This window comes from Neomonachus schauinslandi, chromosome 12 (genome assembly GCF_002201575.2).
Source record: "Neomonachus schauinslandi chromosome 12, ASM220157v2, whole genome shotgun sequence".
NCBI classification, from domain to species: Eukaryota; Metazoa; Chordata; class Mammalia; order Carnivora; family Phocidae; genus Neomonachus; species Neomonachus schauinslandi.
In genome coordinates, this window is record NC_058414.1 from 102,484,221 (window position 1) to 102,511,342 (window position 27,122).

The 27,122-nt window shown below is 52.1% G+C and overlaps 1 protein-coding gene across 1 annotated transcript in view; it reads left to right on the forward strand.

Annotated features, from left to right (window-relative positions):
• Positions 1–27,122, forward strand: part of DPP6 (dipeptidyl peptidase like 6) — a 694,644-nt gene that overhangs the window by 571,756 nt on the left and 95,766 nt on the right. The window contains exons 9-10 of the mRNA XM_021692851.2: positions 23,405–23,559; positions 26,044–26,141. Of these exons, the coding sequence (XP_021548526.1) occupies positions 23,405–23,559; positions 26,044–26,141 (253 nt within the window). The remainder of the gene's footprint in view (positions 1–23,404; positions 23,560–26,043; positions 26,142–27,122) is intronic.

Sequence of the window (27,122 nt, forward strand, 5' to 3'; positions counted from 1 at the left end):
TAGAAACACCGTCCTCACTGTGGTCAGGCCTGCTGTGAAATCAGGTAGGGTTTTGCTTGGCTGGCTCATTCTGTGCTGCCCACTTACGTCGAAGCCTGGTCATGCGGTCCTTACGTGCCCGGTTCAACCTTGCGTCCAGAGGCTGCAAGGCCAGGACAAGTCTCAGGCCTGTTTTGCTGTTCTTGACGCTGTTTCCTAGAACATCTTGTCCAGGGTCAGCACTGATGACCTGGCAGCTTTTTATCCCAGTGAGGTGCTCTGAGCGACATCAACAAAGGGTCCGGCGGGGCCCCAGGTGGATAAATCAGTTACCTCATGATTCATGGTTTCGCTGTGATTCCATGCCTTACAGTTCTGATTATTCAAAGGACATTGATGGGGAAAGGCTTCCGTGGGAAGAGACGTCATCATGGGCGAAGGCATTTGTGGAGATCTGTGGGATGGCTTAGTGTGCACTTTCCACAGGGAGGGCTCTTCCCCGTTCATCCCCAGCACACCAGACTTTCTCCATTGCATGAGATCGAAACAAAGCTCTCAAGTCATATTTACCGTGGAACACGCATATTGACGTCAGTTTAAAATCACGGTTTATTAAGTACTTGGATGCTGTGTCTGCTTTACTGCACGTTGATGTTCGGTGTGTCCGGCGCCCACTCGGCACAGGTAGCAAGCAGACCAAGCCACCTGGGACCTTGGTTTTAGGATCATGGTGACAGTCCGTCTTGTGGGGCACAGCCCCAGCCTTGGACTGTGTGAGGGAGCTGGGGGATATATCATACATCACTGTACCGGTGAGAAGGTGCTTCCAGCGCCTCTGAAGCTATTTTTAAACTTCCTGACATACACTTAGATAATGATATTTTGCACATCGTACGGAGACACTGTGGCCTGTAGACTCTTGATGGGCTTCTTTCATATTAACCATCTCTGAAGTACCTGGTTAGGGCATTTCAGTTGCTCGAAAACTGCCCTGGTGGTGGGTTGAAGTGAATTTATGTACCCATCGTACATCATTCCGACTGGACTGATGGTTTTAAAATAAGTTATGTGGCCAGTTGTTCGATGGACTTGGAATTGTGTGCAAGTCTTATATGTTATTATTCAAACCACGGATTCCTAGTTCTTTGGACTTAGTGTTGGTTACTTCTCTGATCGACAGGATGGGAAATCTTTGGCCAGTCCAAGAAATCTTCACCCGTGCATGGCCAGAAGCTTGTGACTGGCTTGACGGAGCTGTCCCATGAGGGTGGCGTAGCTGTGGTTGAACACGAGCTTCACCACTTAGAAGCGCCGTGAACTTGGATGAGTGTTTCACTCTTCGTGTCTCTGTTTACTTGTCTGCAAAGCAAGGGTAACAGCAATCCGCGCTCCCTAAGGTCATAAAGGAAATTAAATAAGCTAATGCAGGTCTTAGCATAGCTCCTGGCATGGGGGAGCACCGCTCTTAAACCTACTGTCACTTTACCTTGTAATTTCCCCAGCCTGGAAACCCAGCAGACATCAACTCCACTTTCTCATCTAGCATTGTCAGGAGTCAGGAGCATGGATGTGTAGTTAATTCTTCCCTGGCATCAGTTTGGAAAACTATTGAACTCTATCCACTCATAAATTACTGTTTGTGATATCTTTATGGAGGAAGTGCTTTGAATTCCAGATCAACCTGGAAGGGATACGTGTGCAGATACGAACATCTCTTCGGCAACCTTCCCTCTGCTTTGAGGTTCCGAGGACCCTGCATGGCCAGGCAGCCTTGCCCCGTGGATTGCCATCCCTCACTCCGTACTGACACCTGCCACAAAGATAGCTGTTTTCTTTATGAGCACCAAAGTCTTGTGACTCGGTTAAAAAAAAAAAATCACGTTTCATGAGTGCTTGTAGAAATTAAATACTTCAAAAAATTATATTCCATTTCATCTGTGACTTCTGAGGGAGGATATGACATGGAAATTATGATGAAAATACCTAAAATGTAATCAGCATCTGGAAAAGCCACAGACCTATGAGGCACCATGGGGCAGAGCATTGGCTAAACCCAACGGCAGTCATTCTGAGCCATAAGCCGAATGCTCTCAGTATTTAATGTATAAAATGAGCATTTTTCCTGCCCGGCTCCACAAAGTATTAATGATTCTGACTTGGATAGCATCTAGATGTTACCTGTAGAGAGACACAGAGAAAAGCTACAACTGCTCCCCACTCATTCAGCCCAGACATCAATACGATGAGGTTCGTTCCGTCTATGCCATCCTCATCCACGGAGGGATGCCTTCAGGTTTCCAGACTCTGGACAGTGGTCCCTGGCCAGGGATGAAGGTGTCAGGCATCCGGGGAGACTAAGATGGCCAGTCTAGATGTGACTGGCTGTCAAGGGCCTCTGGGCCCCCTGGGCTGGTCCAAGTGCATCTGAGCCCACCGTGGCCTCCTGTGCCCCTCAGATCCCGTTGGACCATCCTCCCAGCTTGTTTCCCACACATGCCATTCTTATCTGTCCTTGTGGTGCTGCCTCAGCTCCAAACTTAGACCCAGGCATTCTAGAAACTGCCCCGAGGATGTCAACATCCCACAGAAGTCAGCTGGTCTCCCTCCCTTCACTGTCAGGATTTCCACGCCCATGAATGTCCCTCAGCAACAACCTGGTTGTTGAAAAGCAACAGTAACTGCGAACCTCATTTCAGTTACGTTTCACCGTTTATCCCCGAAGATGAAGGAGGTGGGCATGCCACCAGGGATGCTGGCGACCCTCTGACCAGGAGCGGAAGGCTGTGGGATTACAGCCACCCAGGCCCAGACCACCCCTTCGTTAATGCAAGTCGGGGTTACCCGCCGAAGGGGTAGGACCAGGATCGTCTGCCTGTCACTCAGTCATTCTTGCATGCCTTGCTGCACGAGGAAACGCATCGAATCCTCTGTACGGAGCCCTAAGAAGAAAGCACTACCCTAGCCTGTATCACAGCCATGGAAACTTTGCCTTACCCACGTTCAGTGACTCCTCCATGGCCACGCTGCCAGTAAGGGGTTCCAAACCCAGCCCCCTGACCCCCTGCCTCTCGTGGCACTTTCTACACTTCGTGTTTTGCACATGCACATCGGCTGGAATGGCTGCTCGGGTTCTGAGCAGATCGTCACCTTGGTGTAGCTGCTCTTGGCAGCAGCCCCTAATGCAGTTGGCTCCCTGCAAGGCGTTTCTCGAGCACAGACTTCCAGCCCCAGAGGCCCGAGTTTGAGTCCCTGCTCTGCCCCTCAGCCACCGGACGCCTTGAGTAAGACACGGATCTTTGTCCCTCGTCTGAACACTAAGAGCTCAGATACCTTCCCGTGAATGCCTGTTGAAGGAGCATATGCATGAAAGCACGGGCTTGTGTGGTCGCACCTCGTGTTACCGCACACGAGCGCACGCGAAGGGAAACGTCCCATGAAGCTAAACCCCCTGCCGCCTGCCTGCCTACTGCCCGTGGCTGTTGATGTCTCAGACGCCCGTGCGCCCAGATTAGACGATGTCTACCACGGAAAGAGCAGACGGTCGGACAAGCACACCTCAAAGCACGGCGTCTCCAGAGCCCACAGCAGAGCCCAGGATTCGCATTCGGGATTTCTCCCGAGAGACGAGGACTTCCTCACCCATAACCTCCCTCTTCTGGTCCCCTTGCTCCCTGTACAGAGGTTTGCTACCCTCCTCATCACCATGGTGACCAGCTGTCCAACACAGGGTCCTACATCTGTACCCCGGAGCACACAAGCCAGGAGTTGCAATCTGAACAGTGGACAGTTCGGTGCTGGGGCTGGGGAGTTATCCGAGTCGATCTTGGGGTATTCTGATTTTCTGGCCGGAGTCAAGGTGAGGCAGCAGTATGTGCTGAAGAAGAACCAGTACTCTGCTTCTGGAATCTCTGGATGGAGGCCCGTGGCATCTGGGATAGCAGCCAGGGACCCTGCAAGGTGAACACAGCTTCGGTGTGAGGAAACAAGAAAAATCTGATCCAGAGTCTGCCCTGCGGTCAGTGCTAAGGCAGAGCTCGTGACTTGTGCTTGGCAGCCCGGCATTTCCCCCAACAAACTCCAGTCCCACCAGATGAGGCAGGAAGGAGCCAGGATAGGCTAGGTCTCTGTGAATAACAGAACACAAAAACGAAGCAAACCAAACACCACCTCCGTAACTCAAACCAATACAGAGACTCTCTCAGCATGATCACACATGCCCCCTAGATCAGGGTGTAAGTGGGGTGGGGGCCCTGCTCCCCATGGTCACCACAGTCCCATGCTGCTGGGGCTGCCCTCCCCCCAGGCCTGGAAATGACACCCTGGGCACTTCTGTTCACAGTTTATTGTCCATAACTTGCCAGCAGGGCCCAGGAAGTACCATGCCAGCCACTGTGCAGAGTGGGGAGAACCAGACAAGATGAAGAAACAGCATTAAAGATTCCACCTCTGGGCTGCGCTCTTGCAAACAGCAGACCTCAAATCTGGAGACCAGAGCAGAAGAGGAATTAACTGCAGGGATGTTGAGATCTCTTAGAATCAATGAGAAGGTTAGAGGATCAGATTCAAAAAACAGCCGAAGAACAACAGTAGCCAAGGGGATACTACAGGGCCAGTCTAGTTAGAATGGATGCTGGGAGGTGGGGGACGTGGAAGGAGGACAAGACAGGACATGGTGTCAGTGAATTACTAAAAAACAGAAAAGCCATGTTCCTCACATTGGACCACCCATATACCACTAAAGCAGAATATCCCAAGAAATAACTAGGGTCTGTAACTTGTTATCATTGTAAACTCACCATATTGCATACTGAATGGCTAATAGCTGAGGGAAATGGTCAGAATCACCATCTTGTGTGATCGCTTCCATGGGAAGGTTGATGAATGTCACATGCCACCTTGCAGTCAGCTCTGTTCCTTGCTGGTGTCTCAGTGGAGTCCGTGAATTAGTGCTCATGCTTCCCAATGAGCAGCTCTTGACAGCAGACCTCAGGTTCTCAGAGTCAGAAGCTAAGTCTTTGTTTGAAAAGCCAGCAAAGGCTTTGTTAGTATCTTAGAAAGATGACTGGAGATTTTTTTTTTTATTCTTATGTTAATCCCCACACATTACATCATTAGTTTTAGATGAAGTGTTCCATGATTCATTGTTTGTGCATAACACCCAGTGCTCCATGCAGAACGTGCCCTCCTCAATACCCACCACCAGGCTGACCCATCCTCCCACCCCCCTCCCCTCTAGAACCCTGTTTGAAGATGACTGGAGATTTTAATTCAACATGAAGAAATGATCTGCTTGGATTTGTGAAATCAGAAATAAGAGAAATCTAAGGGGAAAACGTTCTCTCAAAATATGGGAAGAATTCCCACTGGTCTTGAGAAGTTTTGCTGACAATTAATTACCTAATCCTGAGAGATTTTGATAAATAATATATGATGTCCAGTGGTTATATTTTTAAAGCTTTTTAATTATGCATCAATTGTGAGATTAAGACAAACCCATCTCCATCTTTTTGTTACAGAGGCTTAATGAAATTTGAGTGTTTGTGGCTAAAATCCTTGATGCCCTCGGGAGCTTCCATTCCTTTTAGTCTTTCTGTGTTCTTATATTACTGGGACATTAGACCATTTACCCTAATATTGAGAGTTTTGTTAACACAGTTCTATGAAAACTCAAGTTGCCAGTGCTTGAAGGAAGACCAGTCTCCACGCCATGTGTACCTGAAACAGTTTCATTTGAGACTCAGACACCCCATCCAAGCCTTTGCCTTTAGTCATCAAATCTGTTTCCTAACCTATTTGGGCCTTAGTTTCTTTTCCCTGTTCTGAAAACACTGCTGGAATGAACTAGATAACTCCAAACTTCCTCCCATCACTAACGTTTCCATATTTAAATATCAGCGCTTTAAACACATAAGATGACATGAACCCTGTATTCAAGCCAGATGACTTCACAATGAAATATTTACCTGCCCTCACATGTACTTAGTGGATGTGCTGGAGCAAAGGTCCCCAGTCATAAGCAGTGGGGACAGAGCCCAGGGGGTGTCTCCATCTCCTTCTCTCTCCCCCTCTCCCACACACAGGGCACTTGTGCATTAGGAAGAACTTTTCAGGTGATTCTGATACCCCTTCTCTTTACCCTCTGGTGAAACTATCTGCTCTAAAGGAATGAGCCTGATTTTCTTTCTTTTACCCCTGTTTTCCTTTCTTTATATAAAATTTGCATTATTAGTATAACTTTTCTCTTTGCTACGAGCTGCCCTTGGGAAGGTGCAGGTGGGTGAAATGTCCGCTCAGGTTCTCCACGTCGGAGCAACCTGAACTTGGATGCATAGAGAAGACTCAGTCTTGTCACTGATCCTATGAGCAGTGAACAGAAGCAGCAGACTGGAGGAGTCAGGTTTCAGGTCAATTCACATTCTTGCTTAGCTCCCCAACCCTGCAAGAGGCTGTCCTGGAAAGGTCAAGCAGAGGGAGGTCTCTGCCATTGTGTTGCGTTGTCCTAAAGTGCTTCTTGCATTGGGCAGAGGTCAGACATGCAGGCCTGGTGTCTCTAAGGGCACAAGCTTGTGCCTCTGAGCCCAAGCACACCCAGAGCCCGGGGACCCAGAAGTCTTCAGGGAGGCAGAGCGTCTGCTCCCTCTCTGCTCAAGCTAATGAACCAGAGTACCTTCCATGCAGGGCCAAGAATTGTCCACTCATTGGAGGATGGACACCTGAGCCCGGCAACTACTGGGTGCTAGCTCTACCCAAAGAAGATGTGACCTTTCAGCTCCTGATGAAAAGAATCCATCCAGCATGTTGTTCTTTTTATAGGAATAAGGGCATCTGGCACTTACTTTATCAAAAGAAAACCCAAGCTCTGTGTGGACACTAGGCGTGTGAAGTGTTGGGACTTTAAATAGATGTTCCTGGGAAGTCGCCCAGCCAGGAGGCTGCCGCGTCACTTCTTGGAGGAAGCAGGCTCTGCCTGGCCCCCAGGACAAGACTGCCAGACTACTGAAGGTTCGGGATCAACTCTTTCTCTGCTCCACGCCATCCTTTTTTGAATTCTCTTATGTGTTCCGCTCAGACTGTCTCGATCACACTCTGGTCTCCCTTTCTCCCCATCACGGGGTTTCCGCTAAAGGTCAGCTCTCCCCCAGCTCCAGCTGGTTGCCCCTCTGATCCTGTGTCTCCAGACAGGTGGGAGGACTGTGAAGATTTTGCATGTAACAAAGTCCGTTCCCTAAGGAAGATACTCCAGGACTCAGTAACGGCCCACGTGCCCCTCATTTCCTCAGGAGTTGCATGCCAGGCCTCTACTCCGGACCTGGCATTGGTTAGTCACTAGGAGAACACAGTGCCCAGCCCAGCGTGGGCCTTTATAGAGTGGAAGGGAAGGAGGAGATGAGGGAGGTACGCGATTCAGACCTCCCCTCACGGGATGGACATACGGCGGCTGCCTGGGAAGTTCGGACTCTCCTGTGAAACAGCGCTTCCTCACATCACCAGGTGCGCGTTCATGCATTGATCCTGCACCAAATCCCCCAGGGTCCTCGAGGCAAACAAGGATGCTCAATGATCTGGACCTGCCTGCAAGAAGTTTATATAATGCAAGATGGTATTTAATCAAGTCCTGATTATGCGGTCAAGTCTTCAACACAATTTAGACACTTTGGGCAGAATGATATATTCTGATTTAAGACTACAAAACATGAAAATCAGAAACCCAAGCAGCTATTGAATGTATTAATTCAAGAGTGCTTTAAACTTTTTCCCAAATGTCCTTCCATCAAGATATTACCAGTACATGGTCTCCAGTCTCTTTTTCGGTTCCTTTCTTTCACTAGATCCTGCAAGATGTGATCCAGCATAAGCTTGTCCTGCTGGGGAGACTTACAGAGTCGCTAGGGGAGAAGCTGATGATTAGAATGTTTGTGCCCGTCTCCCTACATGGTCACCTCCCTGAGGAGGACACAAAGAAGACAGGCAGGGGGTGTCCCGGGCTTCCCCATCCAGCTCTGATGGACAAAGCCTTCCCTCTCAGGTGCCAGGGCATGGAGGGTGGGCACCAGCTGAGCAGGACCCTCCAGTCGGGCTCTGTGGCTCCTCCCAGGGGTCAGCCATTCCGCACTCCTGGCCTATGGCTTCTCCACCTGCCTTGGCATCTAGGAGGCCCTGGCAAGGGTGTCAGGGATCCCAAGGACTCTGGAACTTAAGGATAGAGAGACAGACCTCAGTGCTTGGCATCTCCTCCCCAAAATACTCAACATGCCAGAAATTCTCCTTTATCCCGAAGACAAATTCAGGTGTCCGTGGACCCTTCAGGGAACGTAAGGTACCACACTTTGAAGACCATGTGCATTAAAACAAAGTGAAGCCAGACGTGAGAGAGAAAGCATCACGGGTGGTTATGGCTGAGGTCCGCGGAGGCGGAGGCAGAGGCGGTGGTTTTCCTGACGGCCGCACTCAGGCCAGCGGCTTTCCTAGCTCGTCTCTGCGTGTCATCTCCAGCACATGCCAGTGCAGGCTCTCTCTGTGGGCCAGCGTTTTACAGAATTATTTTCATTTCATTATAGCATTTAACTGAGTCTGGTAAAATCATCATTAAGGGAAAGTAAAGCTGAAAGGGGAATTGAAAACCACATACAAGAAAGGAAATAACCTTTGCAGCGTAATGGGCCTTCCTTGACTCTGGCTCACACCGTGCAGGAACGGAAAAGGGACGGATGCTTTCCGCCCTGAGATCTCCCAAAGCAGCCTGGCGCCCACACAGAGGACATGAGCCACAGAGGAGGCGGGAGTGTGTGTACGTGTGTGTGCTTGTGTGTGCGAGTGCGTACGTGTGTGAGAGACAGAAAGGTGGATTCCAAGTAAGCTGCTTAATTAAATACCTACTTTAACAAAAGTGTGAGGACCTTGAGTGTACTTGCGCCGAATGTCACTGTGTCCTTCTGGTGTTGATGGGTCCTTAAGGCCCTGCCCTTCCTGTACAGAATAAGGGACCCCTCCCCATCAGAATGCGGCGTGATCCACGCTTGCAGCGGCTCATCTGGCTCATCCACACGTGTGGGGCTGAGGGCACCATCCAAGGCCGTGGGCGGCCCACCCACAAAATTTCTTGAAAGTTTCCTACTTAGAAGACTCCAGCTGCAGAGAGAAGCATTTGTGTCTTTCCTCCACTCCAGTATGAACAAAAAGAGAACGGGAGAAGCCACAGATGAGCAGCCAGTGATGTTGTAATGAAAATCTGTTCGACCCATCCCGCCACGGAACGAACAGAACATCAAACCCGGACTTCATGCCTTCCTCACTGGAGACGTGGGAGGGACGCTGCCCTCTGGTGGCGGGCTGAGCATACCGGGCGCAGGGTCCAGGTGCAGGTAGGTGCTCTGGGTGGGGATGTGCCGGACTTAGCAGATCTCTCCAATGATAATGAGATGCTCACACTGTGTAATATGCAAATCACACAGCGCTGATTAGCCAGGGAGGCTGTGAGCCTTGCAAGGTAAAAGCTCCGTTTGCCTCCTGGCTCGACGTTCACCGATTTCTTTTTTAACCCCCCATTTAATTCTGCTCCCGGCACCTTGGATAAAATATTTAGTGGCAGAAAAAAGGCAGCAGATGCAAGCAGAAATAAATAAGATTTTCTGTATTTAGAATGAGGCCATTTATTTCTGAATACAGATCTATCAGGCGTGTTATTTATGTCTTTTGCAATTTTCCAGGACCCAGATTCCTCGGGGCACTTTGGATTTCTCCAATATACATAGAAGTGGGGGTGTGGGGAGCAGGCCCTTATTAACAGTCAGAACCCATGAGCCACTTTGTTTAGGAAGGACCAGAGCCCCATCTCACTGCATTGCATTTTCGTCTGCATCTTGCCTCATTCAAAGATGACAGCCGGCAATACTGACGTTCCTCAGGCAGGTGGATTCTCCGGATGCTGACGCCTAAGCTCCCAGCCTGTGAGCAGCCTGGCAGAGGAAACCGGCTGTAGCCTCGCTCTCTGCTGGCCAGCCCAGCAGTGTGGTGGAGAGAGCAGTGGGCCCAGAAGAAGGACTAAGCCGGGCTCTGCCCCTGTCCTGGGATTCTGGGTCAGTGACCCAGTTTCCACTCCGCCAGCCCTCAAAGCTAGCTCTCAGCAACATCCTCGGGCCTCACCCTCCTCCTCTGTGAAATGGGGTGACAGACGCAGTGTCAACATCCTCGGGCCTCAACCTCCTCCTCTGTGAAATGGGGTGACAGACGCAGTGGTCCCAGTGGACGGATCCTAGCCTCTGGTGTGCTGTGAGTGTCCAGTCAAGAGTAGGACAGACTTTGTACCCGGCTGAGGGCACCTGCCCTGCCCATCCCGCTGGATCCTGGGGAAGCTCAGAGGACACAGGGCACCTCAGCACCAACTTGGGGTGTCAGCTGGCTGTGGTTATTGTTATCCTCAAGGAGAGAAGAAGAAACCAAGTGGGAGGAGGTTGAGCTCAGGGCACAGGTGAGTGATGGACTGTGAGAGAAACCAGAGAACGTTCTACACATCAGCATCGTGGGAACATCCAGGAGGACGTGGCTCGGCTGGTCTCTTCAGAAGAAGGCACCTCCCCCCGAGCTCCAACTTAGAAAACTCACCAGGAGGCATCCTGCTTTATTGGACCAGAATCCTGCTGGAAGCCCAAAGCCCCCAGTCCTTCGACTGGGACGATAACACCCGCCCTCCCCACGAAAGGGAGAAAGTGGAGCTCCTGCGTTCGAAGTGAGGACGGGGCCCGTGTGACCAGCCTGATCCTGTTGGGGGCTTGTTAACGAAGCCCCTCCTTGTGAGATCCCCCAAGCTTGTGCTCTTCTGCTGGGAGAACCCCACCACAAGTACTAGTAAATGTTTCCCAGGCATCTGGAAATTTCTTCCTGCAATTATTTTATTCACACAGTGATTTTAACAGCCAGGATGGTTCCTGCGTCTTGGCTTTGGACCACACTCAGCCACAAAGCACGAGGAGAAAACAGAGCATAGCGACCGTTTGCTAGATTGTAGGCTTCTGTAAGCTGGTTAGATTTTGGCAAAGGGACAGTTCACTGGGACCGCTGCTCTTCACTATAAAAAGAAGAGAAAATTTTCTGCCGACCACTGCACAAAATCGAACAGAAGATTCATACAGCTGATCCATAAAACAAAACTAAAATGTAGTCTTTATCTTGGAAACAAACTCCCTAAGAGGATGAGAAACAAATCATCGGAGCCCTTCTCTGACTCCGGTGTGAGCTCCCGGTGGCCGGAATGACGTGCCCTGCCCGCTCATCCCGGGGGCTGCGGGAGCTCGCACTTGCCACTGCGTTCACAGCCGGTAAGTCCGTGATCACCGTACAGGGTTATCTCGGAAGGGGAATGCTGCAGGAGGACAGCAGGAAGGGGACAGGGAGTCCTGGCTGTGCCGACCTAACACGGAGACACCGCGAGCTCCCTCAGAGGCCTTGCCCCTCGGCACCGTCTCCTGGGCCTGCGCTGTGCTGGGGGCAGAAGCCTGTCCCACCGTACTCTGCGCCGTCCCACTCCGTCCGCATTTGCCTCCCAGCGCCGTCTGCCTGGCGGTGTAGATGTCTTGTTCCACGAATTGGACCAGAAATCACAGGCTCTTAGAATGTGGCAAAGCCCCAACTGCACAGAAGTGGAGGCTGAGCGTCCCGTGAAGTTGGTGTCCTGGTCAGAGCAAGGGCTTTGGGGTCTGGCAGCCTCGACTGCGTGTCCCACCACGGAGACGTGTGAGCCGTGTGAGCCCCAGCACGTCGGTCCCCGTGCCCAGCTGCGGCGTCCCCATCGGCACCATGGGTGATGATCGTGGTAACAGGTGCAGCGCTGCACGGCATCGATCCTGCCCTCGGCACTCGGCAGACTGCAGGTGTGAGTGCGCAAAACCTGGAACGATGTCTCTTCTCCGACACCGAGTGAGTGGCCACGGTCCTCATAGGAGCCAGCCTTCATCTCTGCTTTTAGTCCCAGCCTGCAGAACGGGGATTTGGGGACAGGGCGTCATGATCGGTCGACACCCCGGTCATGTCTGTGTAACGTACGGGAGGACGTATCATGGAAAGCAAAGCACCGCACGCACCACAGGTACCATCGAGGCCGAAGTACAGACGTTGCCTTACCAAGCGTCGTGGCGCCAACGTGGGTCCGTCCGTCGTCTTTCTAGGTTATTGATTTATTACAGTAACGAGAATGGATGGAGGGAGGGTAGGGGCCCTAAGCGGACGGTGGTGTCTGTCTGATTTGCTTGGGTACTGGGTCTTGTATGAAGAGGAAGAGCGGGAGCTTTCTCAAGGAGGGAGCAGCCCACCCGCTGCTGGCGGGGGCGGTGGAGCCACAGAAAGGGGCAGTGGGGGATCCGGGTCGGCCCGGCGTGGGGAGGCAGGTTAAACAGAACCTGCTCTTCCCGTCTTGACACTGCGCACTGTGTTCCCGCCTGTCCCTGCCCACATGTGCTCCTCGAGATTAAGAGGACCCCGGAGCTCACGTCCCCAACATTCTCAACACTGCAGCGTCACGGGAGTGTCTTCATAAAAGCTCTCACTGGAGCCATGACCCCGTGGCACATCGTGCAGTGGGCCGTGCATGAGGGGGAAAGGGGCAGCACTATGACCTTGAGGATTTGCAAGGACCTTTCTGCACTTGGTCTCCCTCCAGCTTCTCACAACTTTGCTCTTTCCATTTCGTGGGTGAGGGATGTGAGGGCTTGAAGGCCTTGTTTAGGGCCGTGGGTCGGTGCCTGGGGGGAATGTCCCGGTTTCTGTGACTTGCTGCAGCCGCTCCTGGTTGGGGGGCGGGGGGGTGGTTAATAAGAGCAGGTTTGCAGTGCGTTCATTAATTCCGGATGGCCCATAGTTTTCAAACTACAGGCCTTGCCCCAGTCATGCAGCTCAGTGAAGTAGGATGGTGTTGAAGAGGACAGATGCTTTAATGAAAAGGGGTGATAGGGTATAGGATAGAAAGTAGGAGAGAAATGGTAAGAATGGGAATATTTCTGGGCTGGGTGGGTGTGTGCGTAATGGTGGGTGATGGTCCAACACAGTGGTGGCTGTCGTCATGGACCATTACAGAGGATGACACCACCCACGTGTAGGGTGGCAAAGGGAAGCCCGTCGGTAGGGGAACAGTCTTTGGGGAGGGGCTCCACGGGGTTCCATGTTCCCGCCACGGGGTGTTTCTCCAAGGATAGGTGGTGGAGCCACAGCCCCAGAGGCGTGGACACAGGGTCAGGTTTCTTTCAGCCGGGAGCCCCTCTCGGGCCCAGTCGGCTCCCAGAGCTGCCTGCTCCTGAGCCCCTCGCTTCTCTGTGACAGCCAGACCCAACAGCGCTGTGGTTCTGATGAGCAGGACATGCAGAAGGCAGGTGAGGGCGGGAAGGCGAATGCGCCGCTCTCGGGGTGATGCTGGCTGTGGGGGGCAGGACCATACACAGAGCAGGGCTGCCGAGTGGCAGGGGTGTATTTCTGGCACCTTCTAATCCTTCCCCGCGCTCTGAAACGTACTAGTATACACCGGCATGCAAAGCTGTGCCCAGGTGGGGGCCCCGCTGCATCAGCGACTTCCGGGAAGCCAGCAGGTGTTTCTGACTTGGCGGGTACCTCGCCCGGGTCGAATCGATGGAGTTATGCCCCTCAGGCATTCGGCAGCCAGCACCGCAGCAGCTTTAAAGGAAGGGGTGGGATGGACTGTCACCGAGCATGGTCCCTGCCTCTCGTTCGTTCTGTCCCCCTGGAAAGGGCTGTCCGGCTGAGGCCCGTGGTCAGCTGCCCATCTGGACCGGGTGACCTCACGTCCTTGGCCGACTGCACAGCGCAGAGCTGCTTAGGTAGAGCTGCGGTGACCATCTGGCCAATTCAGGGACACAGGTGGGCTGTGAGGACAGCTCGGCCCCGGGCTCCGGGGTGTGCCTGGTACTCCACTCTCCACCTCTCCTCCTCCATCTGCACCCTAGAAACAGCACGGCAGCGCCCCTTCTCTGTCAGATTCCTCCTGAGCTCTTTCCCCGGGGTCAGTGTGTGTCTGCCTAAGTCAGAAGGCAGACTCTTGTTCTTTGAACAATAGAACCGAGAGTAATTAATAACGTGATGTTGTCGGGTATGGAAACTGTTCTGAGTGCTGTTTATAATTTACAGTTAATTAACCTTCCTCTTTTAGAAAAGCGGAAGCTTGAGACCTAATTCCCTGTCTCATACACGTTGTTTTTGATATCCATTATTTTTAAAATATGTTTTCACTGATATTAAGAAATAATTATGCAGAATATCTGAAACTGATTAAGGGGACTATGCTCCGTTAGGATTTTCTTTGAAAATATGTTTAATAATGAGCTTTTCTGCAGTGTATTGTGAGAGGAAATATTATTCTCATGATACAACTTTAAAGCAAAAGCCAATGTATAATAGGAATGTTACATATCATTTTAAGGCTGTAATTTTGCTTTGTGGTGAAAAATTCTAACTTTCAGAAGAGGACAAAATAAAGTCAGTACTTTGAAAAAAAAAACCTTTATAAATACAAACTGTGGTAAATCTCGGTTGGTGACTAAGTCGCTATCCAATTAAAATTCCAATTTCAGAATCTCAGTCATTTTTAACTTTCTTGTGAATATTAACAGGATGATCATCTTTGGCAAAACACCAGGAAGAAAGCTATAACTGTCCAAGGAAATTAAAAATCATTACAGGGTTGGTAATATATTTTACCTGAGACACTAAACCAATCACTGTATAGATTATTAAATTAATAGCAAAGTCAGTTAGCATATTATGGCAGAACACTCTCTTTTTTTAAAATTGAACGGATTTCAGGAGCTGAATTTAAAACAGTGTTTGGCCAGTGCCAGGGAGCAAGCGGCAGGCTGTCTCAGTGCTATTCTGTAAGAGCATCGGATCGGTGATGGGAGACTGGCTGGACACGCCCCTGGCCGTGCTGGTCTTTGTGTCATTTTCGGTGGATGCACGGGGTCTAGGACCCCAGGGGCCCGGGGGCGCAACGGCCGGAGGTAAGACAGTGCGGCGGGGGCGGACAGACGTGGGCGCCTTCAGCATTCTCCACGGATCCACTCTCTCACCTACTAACTCTGTGTTTGGAGCAAATAATTTAAACTTTTCCCCTTGAATGTCCTCAAGGGAGAAAGCCAGGCTAGTAATGGTACGTACCCGAGGTGTCTGCCTCGAGGATTAGGGGAGCACCTGCTGAAACAGGCGCGTGCGCATTTGCCTGCGCGGTTTGGCAGGAAGGAGAGAACTGTTGTGGCCCAGACCTGCAGTCTGGGGTCACGGCCACATGTTTTCTGCGCCAGGGACGGCCGGTCGCGGCAGCCTTCATCGGCTTGCCTTCTGTCTTGAATCAGCCCTGCCTTCCCAAAGTTGATCCTCACCACCTTGTTTTTATTACAACAGTTGGGAGGACTTGGCGGAGAGGAGTTTGGTGGGATCGTTTTGTTACAGAAGAAACTTCGTTTGTGCAGATGCTTTACAGAGTGTGCACTGAAAATCCCGACGACCTTCTTGGCCCTGATTTTCCAGCGTGTCCCCCGCAGTTTGTCCCAGCGAGGCTGGGACCCTGTAGCGAGATGTGGCCATTTGCTCTCTGGCCCTCGAATCACCAAGACCCACGAGGGTGACCCGTAATGAGTTCCCCCGACCTCGAGGCTGTTCCGTGACCAGGTGCCCAGGCTCTGCAGGCACCAGGCCAGATAGCTGGGCAGCGTCTCCCGCTTGATCACTTGGTCGGTCTGGTTCTAGGCCCATCTCCTGCTCGCATTTCTTCTGCTCCCTCGGTGGGCCCTGCTATCTGTCCCATGATGATAGACGTAGCGGGCACGGACACCAGGTATTTACGTATAGTAACTACTGTAACTCTTACAACAACAGCCCGATGAGGTAGATACTGTTACCATCCCCATTTACCGACAAACTGAGGTCACACAGCTGGCGAGTGGCGGGCCCAGAATTTGGATCTCCCGAGCCCAGCTCCAGAGTTCATCCTCCTGAGCACTGCGCACCCAGCCTCTCTAGGGCGGGATGCTGTTCCCCAAAGCCCTGTCTCCTCCTCAGTCCCTCTCCAGGAAGCCTTCGAGGATGGTCCTTGTCCACCGTCTCCGTCCACTTTGTGACACTTGGATTTGGCACAGGTGCTACTCACAAACGATCAGGGAGAACGAAAGAGAATGAAGTCTGCAGAGTATCTGCAAGAGCCCCTGCCTACTGCCCCTGCTCCAAACCTGCAAGCTCCCCCTTCTCTCTACAACACCTCCCTTTGCTTCTTAGGGTCTTGAATGATTGTTAAATGCATACGGTCATTTTGGAATAAGAGCACCTTCTTACAGTGGCCGCCACCACAGAGGATGTGGGAGGGCATATTGTTCAAGTCCTGTTCTTCCAGATCCTCCGTAAGATTCTTGCCTCTTCCGTTGGTCAGATCCTTCTGGCAGAAGCCAGTTGTCTTTCTGTCCTCCAGAGCATGCACAGAGTCGCTGGGATGGGAAATCCTGGACACACAAAATAGGAATGTTGACACCAAACAAGGGCTCATGATTCCACTCGTTAACACCAGGATGTTTAGGGCTGTAAGAGTTCGCCGGAGGCCACACGTCATGTGAAGTTAGCCCCCACTCTGCTGGGAGGATGGTGTGCAGATCAGGAGCGGCCGAGCAAGAGGCGGCTGAGTGGCGCCTGAGTGTGCGTCCTGAGCACGCGCCATGCTCCTCTCTGACCCCCAGTCCTGCAGGCAGTGCCCCTGTGGCCAGGCTCACTTTCGGGCTGTTCTAAACTCACATGGTTTTCTAGTAAATGCAGCCTTGGCAAAGCCCTGCTTATAGTTAGTGGTTACTTTTTCAAGACTCGGGAGACAGCATGGTATTCAGTCTGGTGACCTGCCTCCTAGAATCTGCTCAAAGGAAGCTTAGTGAACATCCAGGTCAGGGCCCCAAGCAGTCAGGGTGGGGAAACGGGCCGTGGCACCATGTCAGCAAGTCCACGAATCCGTGGTCACACTTGGTTATACATGGAACCAAATACATTGTACGTCACGGGACATTTAAATATTTGTCCAGTATGTCAGATGCTCTGGTGATGAATGGGATACAATTTATTTTTTAAAATATATCGAGCATTTCAAATTGAATTAAAATGTGATATCTGCCTTCTATTTCTGTAAGAAGGGACACTCACATTCAGAAAGGGGAGCTGATCCTCTCGCTTTACAGTCGAGGCAAAGGGGCCTGGAGGGCAGGTCAGAGGCAGAGTCCAGCTCCCCACTGGTAGCACAGGGCCCCTAGAAGTAGCAGGTGGAAACCAGGCCTTCTCCTGGGCGACACTATTTTTCTGTGGATTTTCCTCCCAAAGCCCCTTTTTTCTCTACTGGGACAGTGCCGATTTTGTGGGGCCTGAGCCGTGAGCTCCTGCAACCCCGGGTAAGCCACGCTGGCCTCAGCCAGGTCTCCCAGGCTCAGCGCTCTTCTCTGCAGAAAGCACACACTGCAGCTCAGTGCTTACCTAACTTTGCATATTTTTGATTATCACTTGATTATCTCCCTGATGAGGACCCTCTTGTATTTTAAATGCCTCCTTCACATCAGCAAGGTAATGTGGTGTAAGGGAGGGGGTGAGGAGACAGATTTGGTGAGGCTCTCTCTGCTGACGAAATGAGGCACGCAGCTCAAGAGCATGGAGACTTCTTTCCAGGAGCAGCCTGTCCCTCTGGACCAGCACGAGGCGCCCACCCCAGGGCCAGGCCGCAGGACCCGTACAGAGACCAGAGACTCAAGTCTCTGCTGCCTTCCCCCACCCTGAGCCCTATGAAACCCAGCTCCTGGGGGGGGTCTGCCGTCTTCCTCCCACTTGTCTGGGGCCCACTCGAGGACCCCTTCCCTCAGAAATAAACTTGAATTCAGACTGACAGCATCGTCTGGCTCGAGGGAGTGTTGAATGAGTGGCAGTCCCAGTGGGGCCGGCGACTGGGGCTGAGTGCCTGTCCTGGCTGAGCTCATGCAGGGAGAGCATGGTGGCAAACACACCGTGTCCAGAGAGGGGGACCAGACTGGCACTTTGTACTGCAGGTGACTAAGTCGAAGAACGATTTACCTAAACATGAAGCTGTAGGAGGATTGAGTTGTGTGTGAAGTACTTGCAACAGCGTCTGGCACACAATCTTCACTCTATGGGCAGTGTCAGACCTGCGCACACGTGTGCACGTGGGGAAGCAGGGGCAGGGGCAGCCCCACCCGCTGTTCGGGCCGGGTGAGTGGTACAGCTCCCCTGCTGGGCGGGTCTGACTCAGAAATGCCGCCCACTGAGTTTCAGGGAGGAATTTGGCTGCCTCGGAGCCCCTAACTCAGGAGTGCACATCCTCCCGACGTGGGGCTGGCCGTCCGGCGAGGCATAGACAGAGCCAGTCACAACCTTCCTGCAGCCGCCGAAACAAAATGCCACATCCTGGGTGGGATTTAAACCACAGAAATTGTGGTTTTAATTGGCTTTAAACCACAGAAATGTATTATTTCGGTTCCATAGGCTGGAAGTCTGAAATCAAGGTGTCACGGGGCTGTTCTCCTCCGAGACTGTGTAGAATCCTGCCTGTCTCTCCCAGGTCCTGCTGGCTGGCAGCCCTTGGCAGCCCTTGGCTTGTAGACACACCCCTCAGCCTCTGCCTTTGCCTTCCCACGACATCGTCCCCATCTGTCTCTGTGGCTTTTTTCCTCTCCTTATAAGGACACCAGTCAGATGGGATTGGGGCCCCCCCTCCTCCAGGATGACCTCATCTAACTGACATCCGCAATGATCTTGTTTCCAAATAAGGTCACATTCCCAGGTACCAGGGATTAGGACACAGCACATCCCTTTGTATCATATGTGAGGGGCCGACAGTTCAACCCACCACACACCTTTAAGGGGAACCTGTGATTCTCCTGTTCGATAAGGTATACCCCTACAAATAATTTGGAAGCATATATCATGTATACTGATAAAGCCAATACCTACAGTTCCAAAATACAATGCTTATTTGATCAGATACAGTGTATTTGTCAAATTGGTCATTCATTTTTTTAAAAGATCTATTTATTTGAGAGAGAGAAGGAGCAGGGGGGGAGGGCAGAGGGAGAGGAAGAGAGAGTCTTTAAGCAGACTCCCTGCTGAGGACAGAGCCCAACGGTGGGGGGCGGGGGGGGATGGGGGCACTCGATCCCAGGACCCTGAGATCATGACCTGAGCTGAAACCAAGAGTCGGGCACTTAACTGACTGCACCACCCAGGCGCCTAAAACTGGTCATTCTTAACCAAAATGTACACCAAAGCCACTCCTGGAGCTTTTGCAGAAAAGACACCTGTGCCCTCCCCACCCCCGACCCCGACCCCAGCGAATACAGATTGTTCTGCCTGGAGTGGAGCCCAGCATCTGCACTGAAAAGTGTGCACCACTCCCATGTGCTTTCCTGAGAACAGCCTAGTGAACACCAGGCTCCCACCATGGAACCACGTGGGGTCCCCTCTCATGCTGCACCTGCCAAACACTCGGGAATACGTGAGAATTCCTCTTCTTTGCCCGATTGGCCTTTATCACCTTGAGCCCAAAGAGATTGTGTCCTTCCGGATAAGCCCTCAACATTGTTTGTCATAAGTAAATAACATTCACTGAGTGGAGTTGGCTTCTTTAAGATACGGTGACAACAAGTGAGGAAGGCTGGCCCAGATCCTACTATGAGCTTCAGTGCATGGATAGAGACTTCCACCCCTTGACAGGAGGGGCGCTCATGACTAGTTAATGGCTCCAAATGTATTTTTCTTGTTTGATTCTAAAATGGTCCCTGGACGGGACAGGCAAGGTGAAAGCAAGGTCCAGCGTCCAGTTTTGCAAGTTATTCGTACTCGCTCAGAAGGGCAAGCTTCTTGTCCTATTGCAAGGCAAGGGCTCATGCAGTTAATTTAGCTGGTGAGATCGTTTTTTTCCCTCTGCAGAACTCTGTCCCGAAGCTGCATTTGGTTCATGGCATTTAAGCCAACTGCCTCACTAAGCTGGAGATCCTGAAGAAAACGTTTGCAGAATAGGGATGTTCGTAATTAACACAAAAATGCCAACATTTCATCTGCCTGGTCCTTCTCCCCTCAGTTCCTTATACTTCATTATCTCTTTATTGAGCAACTAACACACAGAAAAATAAAAATGCCAAGGAGCAGTGTGTTAAAGGGCATTTGGGGAAAGTAGGCTGCAACCCCCTGCCCCCAGTCATGTGTGGCCCAGCCCGGTGTTGTCCATCGTCCCGCCATCAGCTGGAATCGAAGGGAAATAACATTTGCCAACACACACGCCAGATATTTGTCATCCCTGTACTATGTGGTCTCTGAGTTCCCTTCTGCCCAGCACATGCTATAGTCTGAAGTGACCCTTTTTTGCATCCAAAGTCTCTGCACGGCGCATTGAGCTTAGTGAAAGGCACTGGCATTTGCTGATGGAATGGACAGAAACAGATGACTCTCTGCCCAGAGTCAGGCCAGGCCTTCACCGCATATTCATTCTCTTCCTGAAAGTGAGTCTGGAAGTGGGATGCACAGAAGGGGGGTGGGCGGTGAGATGCTGGTTCCCGCCCCCCGCCCCGGACACCGAGCACTGGGGGCCTGACGTAGGCATGGTGCCATCCCTCCCGTTTTAGGGGATTGCTCTGGGCCCAAAGAGAAGAACAGAAGAAGCGTCTCTGCAGGGGTCGTGCTGGTGTTTGTTTTTGTCAAAACCTTCTTCATTTATGAAGCCTTTGTGCAGCCAGCCATTTCCCTACGGGGAGAATCCAGAGCTGGCCGTGAGTTCATGCGCTGTGAAAACCACTGATTTCGGGCAGACTCTGCCTCCTTCCCTGAGCCCCTTCAATCCCGCTCCCTCTCTGTGATTCCACTTGCCTTGATTGGCTCCCTCCCCCGGCCGTGCAGTGTAGAAGTGATTGAGCAGAATCACCCACAAATTGCATTGCAAATGGTGCCTATTTTTTTCCAGCAGACCATCTGCTGGAGTCTATTACTCACCATTCCGCGGCGCCAAGCAGAGGAGTCAGGTGGCTCTGCAGTCACTTCTGAATCACCTCACTGCAAACTCACACCTGAAAGTCACTTTGCCGGCTGCCGGAGACGCTGGAAACTTACAGGCTCTGGAGAGGCGGCCTTCTTCCTTTTCTTTTGTTTTTAACCTCAGGAGACCTTTGGGCTTCTGTGGGCTCTGGAAAAGCTTCTTTTTTTTTTTTTTTTTTTAAATTTTATTATGTTATGTTAGTCACCATACAATACATCATTAGTTTTTGATGTGGTGATCCACGATCCATTGTTTTCGTATAACACCCAGTGCTCCATGCAGAAAGTGCCCTCTTTAATACCCATCACCAGGCTAACCCATCGCCCCTCCCCCCTCCCCTCCAGAACCCTCAGTTTGTTTCTCAGAGTCCATAGTCTCTCATGATTCATCTCTCCCTCTGATTTCCCCCGCTTCATTTTTCCCTTCCTTCTCCTAATGTCCTCCATGCTATTCCTTACGTTCCACAGATGAGTGAAACCATATAATTGTCTTTCTCTGCTTGACTTATTTCACTTAACATAATCTCCTCCAGTCCCATCCATGTTGATGTAAAAGTTGGGTATTCATCCTTTCTGATGGCTGAGTAATATTCCATTGTATATATGGACCACATCTTCTTTATCCATTCATCTGTTGAAGGGCATCTCGGCTCTTTCCAGTTTGGCTATTGCGGGGCTGCACTGGAAAAGCTTCTGAGCCCTTTCACGGGCTGCCCCGAGATGGCAGGACACGGGAGGTGGGGCTGGTCGGGGCGGCGGCCGTGCCCTCCGTGGACAGAGGCTAAACCCCAGGACTCTGGGGCCCTTCACCTATTGTGCACTAAGCCTTGCGTTCAGACCAGGGGTGCATTCGGGGGACAGGAGTGCTGGGTGTTGGGCGAGACTCAGCCATCTGGTGAGCAGCCGAGTAGCAAGCCCGCATTGCCTTGAGTGGGGGTCTCCGCCAGGGGGGCTGGCGGCCTGGAGGAAGCACCTGCAAGGCAGGGAGGAGCTGTTTTCAGGGAGAATGGCGCAGGCATGGGGCCTCCTCCACCCGAGAGACCAGGCCAGTGAGCCCAGGGGAGGAACATCTGCGCCTTCAGGCAGCCCCCACACCCAGGCCCAAGGGTTTGCAGCCTGCCCCACTTGCAGGCCTGGACTTGGCAGTGAGCGTCTCCACAGCTGGTGGCAGCAGGGTCCCCAGGACAGGCCCATGAGCCCCGGTGTCCACCCTGTGGCCCTCTGGCCCCTGCCCTTGTCCTCCCCCCGTGATCCTCTTCCTCTGCGGCCAGCTGTCCTTGCCTTGTCGCCACGTACAGTGTTGTCCCTGGCGTCACGTGCGCTCAGTTCACTTTCTCGGCATGATTTCGGGGCCCTCCACTGCCTCTCTGTCACCACGGAGCCGGGGTATGGGACATACCTGATGTCAACCAGTTCAGTGTGACTCGTATTACGTGATCCTATAGTTATATTGGCCATTACTTTAAAAACAAGTCTGGAGGGAAATGGTTGACAATGCATATAGATGATGTAAAGACAATCCCTTGACCTAAGAGCTGGGGTCTCTGGTCCCCAGCACCCTGACTTGGTACACTTGGGGAGTGTGAAAGCAGACTAGAACTGTTCTTTCTGGAGTAGATAGCAGATCCTACAAAACTCATCCGAAGTTAAGACTCTCCTTAGCCAAGACACTGCGATAACGCAAAATAGTGGGGGGAACCTGTGAGAATAGTCATTTGCACTTCAGCCCTGTTGAACATGGGGCCACTTTGCTTTTCTGCCACAGCCGGGGAAATTCATCGTTCCTTTAAGGCTGAGGAGTGTGCTGACTGTTGGACACGTTCTCCTCCCGCACAGCTGTTCCCGAGGGAGCGTGTGTGCGTGTGTAGGCGTGAGTCCCCAGGCGTCTCCTGCAAGCCGACCTGGGATTTTCTGGAGACAGCTTCCGATACAGTGTCCTTTCTCACTTGGTGCTACCTGGATGTGCCCTGCTACTGTGGGGATTCACTTCCTGTTGTTCTGCTTTTTTAAAGCATCTTAAAATAATAACCTGCAGTGGTGCGATAATAATTCGATTCAAAAAGCATGTGTTGGGCTCAGAGTGTTCAGATGTGTGCAAAATAAAAATAAAGTTTTCCAGACCATGAGCTTCTGTTCAGGTGGACCTTGAATTATTGGGTTTCACTGGGGCTCGGTGGTCAGCACCCGGCATCTCTTGAGCACCCAGGGAATGAAGGCATATCCAGCCACAGTGAAGACCACTCAAAAGTGGCAGAAGATCCGTGTCCCCGAGGGGATGCCCGATGTGCTGGCCGCTCCCAGACGTGCCCACACAGCCCTGGTTCACACCCCTATGTGTCGTCTGTCTACATTTCTCCACTCTGTTTTCCCGTAGAGGAGATTTTGAAGACTCACATCGCCCACTGGTGGTCTCCGGATGGCACGAGGCTCGCCTACGCCACCATCAACGACTCCCGCGTGCCCATCATGGAGCTCCCAACCTACACTGGCTCCATCTACCCCACGGTGAAGCCCTACCACTACCCCAAGGTAGGGGGGAGGAAACGGTAGAGCGAATGCTTTGCCTTGTCCATCCGCAGCCCCGCCCCGGGCGGCTCCAGACATGGGGCTGTCCAGTCAGACATGTTCTGAGCAATGCAGTCAACAGCAGCAAGAGTCAGTATTTCCCATTACGTTGCATTAAATGCCCATCTTTGTGGAACTGAATTTGTTGGCAGGTTTATTCTGTTTTAAAGAACTGAAGGACCGTGAATCATTTGAGCTTCATTGGAACCAAAATAAATACATTACCTCCACTTATGATTCCATGGAAACAACAATCCACCCTGCCTGCTCCTGGGGCACCCTGTCCTCAGATCCGTAGTTTAGAATTTGGCTCTGGGAGGTCAGAGGGATCTCTGTCTGCCCCTGGTCCCCTGGGTCCAGGCTGGGCTGTTTTGTGCTTGGTCCTATTCTGACCCGGAGTCTCTGACTGCTTCCCAGGCCAAGTTGTTGGCCCAGAGAGCCCACAGAACAGCAAGGGTGCAGTGGAGTGTGGAGGGGGTACAAACATCTAAACCTTGCTTTGTTAGCGAATCGCAGCATCCTGGCACGAAGGGAGGACCTGATGCCAAATTCTCTGCAGCCCACTCAACTGGAGAGACGCTGATGTCTGACAGAGTGGATGCAGCTGCCCCGCTGCCCCTTGGCTTCACTAGACCACGCCAGGGCCCGGGGGCCGGATGGAGGCGAGCCATTCTCTGCCTGCACCAGCCTGGTGCCAGGCGCTCGCTTCCCGCCTTGGGCCGCCTGGGAAGGATCCCTCAAGCCTCTGCCAGCGAGCACTGAGCCCTGGCTCCCGAGCCATCAGAGGGCTCTGAGAGCTGATGCCAGGTGCCTTGTGCGCCAGGGCAGACAAGACACACCAGCCTGCAGTCTGCATCAGGAGGGGCGGTGGGGGACCAGGGAGGCCAGTGAGTGCATGAGCCCCGGGCCAGAGAAGGAAACACCGGATGTACGGTTGCCTCGGGCTCCGTAACAGCAGACATTTACTTCTCACGGTCCTGGAGGCTCAGAGTCTGAGATCAGGGTGCCAGGGAGGTGGGGTTCTGGGGAGGACCGTGTTTCTGGCTTGCAGACCCTGCCTTCCCTCTGTGTCCAGACAGCCAAGAGCGAGTGAACTCTGGTGTTTCTGTCTCTCCATATGAGGGCGTGAATCCATCATGGGGCCCCAGCCTCATGAGCTCACCAACCCCGATCACCTCCCCAAGGCCTCGCCTCCAGATGCCCTCACACTGGGGCTTAGGGCTTCGACACAGGAATTTTGGATTTGGGAGGTGGGGGACGCAGGCATTCAGTCCACAGCTCTTTGATTGATGTGGCCAGTATCCAGGGAGGTCCCGTGTGGAGGAACAGGCCTCCTCTGGGGACATGGCCATTGTTGGCCATTCTCCCGTTCTGGGAGCGTCTAAGATGTCAACACACCACACAGGTTTGCCTGTGGACAGAATTCTCTCACTCCTTTTTCAGTTGGTCTTGACTGGACTTAACTCTACATCATGTGGAAGATCCAGAATTTTAGTTGGAGACCATTAAATAATGCCGAATCTTTGGACCCCTCTACTCCCCACCCGACACACACAGTGTGGCAATGGCCGCCCGGCCCCTGTAACCACCCGGGGATGTAGTGGTTTCCCTGGTGAACCCTTTTACGGGAGGTTCCCCAATTTAGGAGTGATGGCCCAAAAGCCATCTTGATTTTCCAGTGGTTTTCCAGTGAAGTCTGGGATGGGTGAATTGGAATTATGAGACCCCAGGTGGTTCATATTTTAATGGAAAAGCATCCTATGCTACCAAGAGAATGCCCAGAATTGAGGTGCCCCTTGCCCCATGGTACCCTCTCCCAAATCAGAGGCATGAGTTGGTGACCCCGCCGGACCCCCGTCCTGTCATGGCGAACCTGCCATGTCTGCGTGCAGGGTGCAGAGGAAGCGAGGGTGTCCGGGAGACCCAGCAGTCCGCTAACGAAGAATGGCCCCCGCTTCTCCTTCCCCTTCCTGGCGGTGCTCTTCCCCTAGAAGAGGGAGCACAGTGAGGGGAGCGGTGACGCAGAGCAGAACCCACCCAGCTCCTTTTCCAGGGACTTCCCTCCCGCCAACCCCTGCTGGGCCACAGCCAGCGTTCATCAGCCTTCTCCACCGTGTGCCTTGCTGTCAGCGTGCCACCTCTTGGTATCGCCTCCAGGAATTCCTCTCCTGCTCCTCGTCCATCTCCTTTCCCCCCTCCCATGTTGATAGGAGGCACTAGGAAGAATGAGGAGGGGGTAGGCTTCCTGGGGAAGGAAGGGCACTGGTCCAGTTATCTCTTGCCCTTTGTAAGGTTCTGTGCATGAGTGACCTGCTCTCAGCCCCAGGGTTGCTCAGGAGTCCTGAGCCCCAGAGTCCTGCCTGTGCATCTCCTGGGGAGGAATTCGCAGCAAGAAGACACTGCCCCACAGGAGAGCTTAACTCACGTCTCATCCCCTTTACTTCCCAGGCTGGATGTGAAAACCCCAGCATTTCCCTGCACGTCATTGGCTTAAATGGACCCACCCACGATCTGGAGATGATGCCACCCGATGATCCACGGATGAGGTCTGCTTCCTTTTCTCTGTTATGTTAAAAAAAAAAAATGAGATGAATGTTCATTTACATGGTCTTTCCAGATTTATTTTACTGCTAATTTAAACATCCAAGAAAAAGGTAACACTTTCTAAAGCTTTCGTGACTGCTTCATGGTTCAGTTTTCTGCGAAGGAACATCATTCAAACCAGCCCTGCTATTGCTCGCCTTAATCGGGAGCAGGCTGCGCTCCCCGGGGGGCCGGGCTCCTTGGGAAGGGGCGTGTCTGGCCAGCCGCAGGGCTCCAGCCGGGCACACTGTCTCACGCAGGCCGGTCCGCGGAACGTCCGCTGCATGAACGCATGCAGTCTTCACCCAGAAAGTCCACGTCATCGGATGCTCCGCAAATGGCGCCCCATTTAAGAGCATTACTTTAGAACATTTCTACACTTTGCCGGCTCCAGGAACCGGTGGTGAATGCTCTTCCCAATAAGCCATATCTCCTGGTTGGTAAGCTAACCCGCGGAGGTGGTGGAACAGTTTGACAAAGATAACTGTCCTGTCATCATTAACGTCTGGTTTGGGTAGTTTGTTTGTTTGTTTGTTTGTTTAATCAAAACAATGGAGTAGGATCTATCTAAGTGAAGTGGTCTCTGATACCCGTTTCATCCTGTCCCAAAGTTCGAACAGCCTGGGGACCGAGGATACTTCCAGAGCCCACTTACGTCATCACTCAAGCTCTCTGTGGGGTGGGTATTGATGGGAGACTGAAAAAAGAGGAACCCAGTGTGCGGGCACCAGGACCCTCTCATTGACAGATCGTAAGTCTAGAAAAGGGCCCAGTGAAGCCGACAACGACGCATTCTGAGACTCCGCAGACACCCACCCGAGATTTTGCCATAATTCTAGCCCAGGCCTTTACTGTGAGTTTCAGAACTCCATCTTTTTTTTTTTTTTTTTTTTGTTTTTTTTTTTTTTTTTGGGGGGGAGAGAATGAGAGACAGAGAGCATGAG